At 39.7% G+C, this 6,576-nt stretch overlaps 1 protein-coding gene across 1 annotated transcript in view; it reads right to left on the bottom strand.

Annotated features, from left to right (window-relative positions):
* The window catches only part of Lrrc9 (leucine rich repeat containing 9), a 69,383-nt gene that overhangs the window by 24,308 nt on the left and 38,499 nt on the right, over positions 1-6,576 (bottom strand). Inside the window, exons 20-22 of the mRNA XM_021201415.1 lie at positions 5,208-5,342; positions 3,685-3,862; positions 427-647 (exon numbers count right to left, since the gene is read on the bottom strand). Of these exons, the coding sequence (XP_021057074.1) occupies positions 427-647; positions 3,685-3,862; positions 5,208-5,342 (534 nt within the window). The remainder of the gene's footprint in view (positions 1-426; positions 648-3,684; positions 3,863-5,207; positions 5,343-6,576) is intronic.

The raw sequence follows: 6,576 nt of genomic DNA, 5'->3' as shown, positions 1-6,576 counted from the left end.
TGAGCTCGAGTCTCTAGCTGCATATGTAGCAGAAGATGGCCTAATCGGCCATCACTGGGAAGAGAGGCCCCTTGGTCTTGCAAACTTTCTATGACCCAGCACAAGGGAACGCCTGGGCCAAGTAGTGGGAGTGGGTGGGTAGGGGAGCAGGAGTGGGGGGGAGTATAGGGAACTTTCGGGATAGCATTTGAAATGTAAATAAAGAAAATAATAATAAAAAAATTTTTTTAAAAAAGTTATCCCATACTTGTATCAGATGGCTGTCATTTGTACATTTACATAAATGAATGCGAATATATGTCAATAAACCTTGTTATTTGATTTTCTTCCTTATAGTTTCAACACACTCTGAGCAGTGAGCAAGGCTTCCATAGCATAAACAGTAAATGCTATTACACGCAGAACACTGACAGCCCAGGCAATCACCTTTAAGTTGTAGATCTCCTGGTTCACAGCTATGTAGTTGTTGCTTATGTACAACTCGATCAGAGTAAAGGTCTTTTGTAAAGCGCTCAGGGATGTGATCCTGTTGTTCTCCAGAGAGAGGGAGTGGAGGTGAAGCAGGTTATCAAACGTGTGCTTTTCCAGGCCCGTTAGAAGGTTGTTGTTCATGCTGAGGCGGCTTAACTTAGTCAGCCTGGTGATGCCTAGAAAATCAGCAAAGCCAAGGAGAGACTCAGACAGCAGGGTAGCTTCAAACAGAACAGGCTAGCCACCGTACCGACGCTCCTTGTGTAAACCATTTCTTTCTTTGTGTTTCAGAAGGACAGGGTCATGTGTAGAAAGTTCCACTCATGCATCAAATTTTGATTTTGGATTTCTAAGTAGATTGATTTTTCTTAGGTGTTAAAGAAAGGTATTTTGTAGGTAACAATTTCTCCTTCAAAAATAAAAATAAAAATATAATAGCTACTAGATCTCATTTTAAAACACTAAAGATTAGAAACCATAGGATACTACACTGGAAATTATGGGATCAGTCGTAGTATTGGCAACCATTTTTCCCCAATTTTCAATTATATGTCTAAAATTGTTTTTAGAATGAAGTTCGAAAGCTGGCTGTTCCCAGCAGAATCTAACCTTAATGTTTACAGTGGGGAAGCGTTCAGGCAGGAGAGAGCAAGTGAAAGAAGGGACATTTGTCTTTTTCTTTTTAAAGCTGCCTCAGACAGCTGAGTGCTGGGGTTACTGAGTCACCCACACAGCTGGCTCAAAGAACTTTGGAGTTAGATATCATCAAATGTGTGACACAGAGCCACAGGTAAGTGGTACAACTGCTCCATTTCCTCATCCATAACAGGGCCGTGTGAAAGCACACCTCGTAGAGGCTACAGAATTAAGTACAATTGTTTCTAGGAAGGGAGACTATGAGACAGGCTAGAGAAGGTTTCTTTCAATTTCTTTCCATTAAAGGCACCAAGTAAGGTCAGGATAGAATCCAGGACAGCTGCAGAATATGTAATTTAGTGTGTTTCAGAGCATTGCTGTGTAAACGCTGGGCTTTTAGATGCAGTAAGCAGAAACCAAGAATCTAGGATAGCTGCTGAGCAAGGAAGACGTTCACTTCACTCTCTGGCATAGAATCAATGTTCTGATTTTAAACTTTAAACAGTCAAAATGCACTCATGTTGTTATCATTGAGACCTTAGTAAAGAAGATTAATTGGTTTGGAAGTGGAGCCATAGAAGATGTCTACAGGATTTTTTCATTTTCTTTTCTTTTTTTCTTTTATTCTTTTTTTGGTATATATATAAAATTTTGCCATTTGTTAAGGGCAAAATTAATTTTACAAAATGATGAACATTGTACTTTAAAAAAATTAAACTAATAAAATTTATTTTAAAATCTATACCTCAGTATTGACATTTTGTTTTGTTTTGTGTTTTGTTTTTTGAGACAGGGTTTCTCTGTATAGCCCTGGCTCTCCTGGAACTCACTCTGTAGACCAGCTGGCCTCGAACTCAGAAATCCGCCTGCCTCTGCCTCCCGAGTGCAGGATTAAAGGAGCGCGCCACCACGCCCGGCCCAGTATTGACATTTTTTAAGTCATCAAAATAATTTATAATAGTTAAATGCCTCTTAAATATACATGATAACATCTGAAGCTAAAAGTAATATGCACTCAACCAGTTTTTAAAATCTATTTGGAACATTAAACATGACAAAAGTAGAAAAAAATCTCTTATGAAGTCCTCTATGAAAGGAAATTGTGACAAGTTCCTGATTAGACACAAACCATTCCATCTCCAAGGAAGAATATGCAGCATAACTGTGGCTTCATAGAATGAATTGGGTAGTGTCCCTTCTGTTTCTATTTTGTGGAATAGTTTGAAGAGTATTGGTATTGGTTATTAGGTCTTCTTTGAATAGAATTCTGCACCAAACCCTGGGTTTTTTTTGTTTTTGTTTTTGTTTTTTTGTTTTTTTTTTTTTGGTTGGGAGGCTTTTAATGACTGCTTCTATTTCTTTAGGTGTTATGAAACTGTTTAGATGGTTTATTTGATCCTGATTTAACTTTGGTATTTGGTATCTGTATAGAAAATTGTCCATTTCACCCAGATTTTCCAATTTTGTTGAATATAGGCTTTTGTAGTAGAATATATCTTCTTCTCAGCACCTCATGGGACCTTCCCCGAAATTGACCATAAAATTGGTCACAAAACTGGCCTCAACAGATACAAGAAGACTGAAATAATCCACTCTATCAGATCACCAAGGACTAAGGCTGGTCTTCAATAGCAACAAAAATAACAGAAAGCCCACATACACATGGAAGCTGAACAATGCACCACTCAATGATAATTCGGTCAAGGAAGAAATAAAGAAAAAAGTTGAAAACTTTAGAATTTAATGAAAAAAGAAGGCACAACATACCCAAACTTATGGGACACACGAAAGCAGTGCTAAGAGGAAGTAGCTCTGAGTGCCTCCAAAGAGAAACATGAGAGAGCTTATAGCAGCTTAACAGCACACCTGAAAGCTCTAGAACAAAAGGAAGCAAGTACACCCAAGAGGAGTAGACGGCAGAAAAATAATCAAACTCAGGGCTGAAATCAACCAAGTAGAAACAAAAAGAACTATACAAAGAATCAACAAAACTAGGAGCTGGTTCTCTGAGAAAATCAACAAGATAGATAATCTTAGCCAGACCAACCAGAGGGCACAGAGACAGGATCCATATTAAAAAAATCAGAAATGAAAAGGGAGACATAACAACAGAAACTGAGGAAACTCAAAAAAACATCAGATCCTACTATAAAAGCCTATATTCAACAAAATTAGATTTATTTTTCATTTTCTAATTTCCAGTGAGTATAATTTTCACTTCTGTTAAGGTCTTCACATTTCTAAATGTCACCTTAATTCCGTATCTTGCAAAATGAAGCAGATTGTTGGCTCTTTCCCAAAGAAAGCCTCACCCATACACTTCTTCAGCGCTACAAATGCTAAGGACGACCTCATTTCTACATTACTGTGCACTGGGTATAGTGATTGATGGTAATCCCCTGCATGAGAAAGGAGAGAGGCCCAGGGTGTTGACAGCTGCTGGGGCTCATTGTGCTTAGCAGTTCATCATTAATCTGGTCCATAGGTATGCAGAAGACTCCCTCCCAGGCCTTCTGGAGGCTTCTCTAGACATCTTCCCCTTTGGTTGCTTGAGCCACAGGGGCTATGGCATCTTACCTTCTATCTTTGAGATGCAGTTGCCATCTAAGGTGAGCTCCTCCAGGTTGACACAGGACTCAAAGCCTTCCATTTTGGAGAGGTTATTATTGCTGAACGATGCCCATTTCAAATTCTCCAATTTTTCTAGATTTGTGATTTCAAAGAGATGTTGTCCATCTAAATTTAAGGCAGTTATCTATACAATAATTTATATTACATGTTACTTCTGAATCTTGAAAACAAATTCAAAATTATTAGATTTAAAAAGCTAACAAAACAATCCAAATGTGGTACGTAAATGCTAGACTTCCTTCAGGAACTAATGATATGAAAAAGTCTTAGATTACAACAAAGTTAAAGTGTGACAAGACTCTAACAGGGGCATTTGTGATGTTGTGGGCACGGTGGTGGGCCAGTTGGTTGTCACTGCAACTACTGGGACAGCTCCTGGTAAAAAGCTGTCTATCCCTTTGGGAACAGCCTCAGCTGCAGAGCCACTTTTGCTTCAGGGCATGCTCATTCCTAGCCTGTCACCTTGTTAGTGGTGGATATAAAAATCTGGCCATCTCAGCCCCACTTGGAACAACTTTGAAGCATCACTGATTCCAGGACTTGGGACTCATTGAGTCTGCACTGCAGCCCAATAACAACCTATATTATGTGAGAAAAATGTCACCCATGTTTCCCATTTTCAAGGGTTCTATTAGCTTTGTTGGTATCTTTCAAGCCTGCACTGGAAAGGACTCTGATGTGGTCAGGTGACCTTATATAGCAAGAAGCTCTTGGGGCTGTGACCCGTTTCTGGCCGAGGCCTGGATAATTCCCAGATTCTCTTGCAAAAGTTTCTACTCCCTTGCTGTCAGGGTGCTGGCTCCATCTCTGGCTAAACTTAGTATCAAAGTCTACCCTTCACTTTGTATCCTTTACTCTACATCTCCAACTTATAGACCTTTATTCCAAATCTCCAGTTCCATAATAACTATAGTTGAAGATGAGTCCCTGTAACATCTTTCTAGAACTTTGTCTTATCATTTCATGTTTTCTAAAAAGAAAATGGTACATTACTTTAAAAATGGTAAGTTGCCTTGTATGTTTTCCCAACTTTATTGAGGCATAATTTACCATTTTAAATGATAGCTATTTAGAGTATATTATTTGATAGCCATGCATCATAAATTAAACACTGTGATTTCAATTAGATATGGAATCTAAGCAGCTAAGCTCACGGAGGCAGAGGGAAGACTGGTAGTGTCTGGGGATGGAGATGGGAGGGCAGGGAAATCGGGTCAAAGGGCACACAGTTTTAACTTTTCAACAACAATGAATTCTGAGGGGCTAGAGGGTATTATTAGGACTACAGCTAGAAACACTGTGTGGTACACTTGGCGTTTGCCTGGAAAGGACATCTTAAGTCTTCCTTGTCCGTTTTCTCTCTCTGCGTTTCTGCTCCTTGTCTCTCTGTGTCCTCTTCAGGACTCACACCAATGTTGACTACAGAGATCAATGTAAGCTGACGTCAGTTGTAATGAATGCGTCGTTACCTTCGAGTACCAGTTCCCGGTCAGATGAAAGTGGGGTCCCAGCTTGGAAATCTGGGTCAGGATTTTGGCAGAAGGCCATGTACTGAGCATCCGAGGTCTTTCCTCTTTAGAACTGGAATGCTGTAAGAGAGTTAACTAATAAAATAAAATTAAAAAATAAAATGAATAAAAGGGATAGCATAACGATGGTTATTTATACACAGCTAAGAAGCTTCATTTCCCATGGAAGATGAATAGCCTAATAAATGATTTTAAAACATTTTCTTTCTCTTAAAATATCCTCCATATCCAGCTAAATTTTAATATTCAGTTTGTCTTGTTTTCTTACACACAATTTCAAGGATGCTTATACTCTAAACATCCATCTAATGCTCCCAGGAGACCACCTTATGATCTACAAGCTCTTATGGTCCCACTCTGAGCATCTTCCCACCCTCCCCTTAGATGGGCTCCCTCTTACATGTCTGTCTACCATCCACCCCTTTCTTCTCTCTAGTCCTGCTTGTGCTCATACACAACACATCATTAAGCTTGACATTGTTTGAACTTTTTGGAAACCAAACTATGTATTGCAGTTACTTGCTCCTTCTCAACACTATAAAATTCATCTATGCTGCAGCATTGAGCTGGGGTTCACTTGTAGTCAGTGGTGTATACATTCCCTCTGTGTGACTCTCTCTCTCCCACCTCCTTCCCTTTTCTAGACAAGGTCTCATGTAGCACAGACTGTCCTTGAACTTTCTGTGTAGTTTAGGATGACAAACTTCTGAGTCAATTGCCTTCACCTCCCAAGTGCTGGTGATACAGATGTGCACATCATGCCTGGTTTGTGGGGTGCTGAGAACTAAACCCAAGGTCTTTTGCATGATGCACAAACACTTGGGTACTAACTGAGCTGCATCCCTAGTCTTGTACAGTATCCTCTTAGTGACTCTGCTGAGCATGAACACTGTTGTTGAGCCCAAGGCTATTGAACACTGCCACTGTGGAAACCCTTGTGCCCGTGTGCTCTACTCCTGTGCATACGCAGGGCTTCTTCAGAGACTATAAATTTACAGAAGTTTGTTGGGGTCAGGGAAGTGAGGAGGAGGGAGTGAAGAGAGAGGTAGGAAGTCAAATAAAATTTCCAAAGCAATTGTAATAATTATAATTACTGTTTTATGTTCTGGCTGTAACTTAAACTTTTTGCCACTCTGTATTAATTGGCAGGTTATTGTGTTTGAACCTTTGGTTTTTGAATGTTAATATGTGCGTGTGTGTATGTGTGTGTGTGTTGGGGTGCTGAACTGGAGTTACAGACATTTGTGAGCTGCCATGTTGGTGCTGTGTACTGGATAGTTTTGTGTCAACTTGACACAGCTGGAGTTAT

Source organism: Mus pahari, chromosome 7 (genome assembly GCF_900095145.1).
Source record: "Mus pahari chromosome 7, PAHARI_EIJ_v1.1, whole genome shotgun sequence".
Taxonomy (NCBI): Eukaryota; Metazoa; Chordata; class Mammalia; order Rodentia; family Muridae; genus Mus; species Mus pahari.
This window is presented reverse-complemented; position numbering and strand designations above follow the sequence as displayed.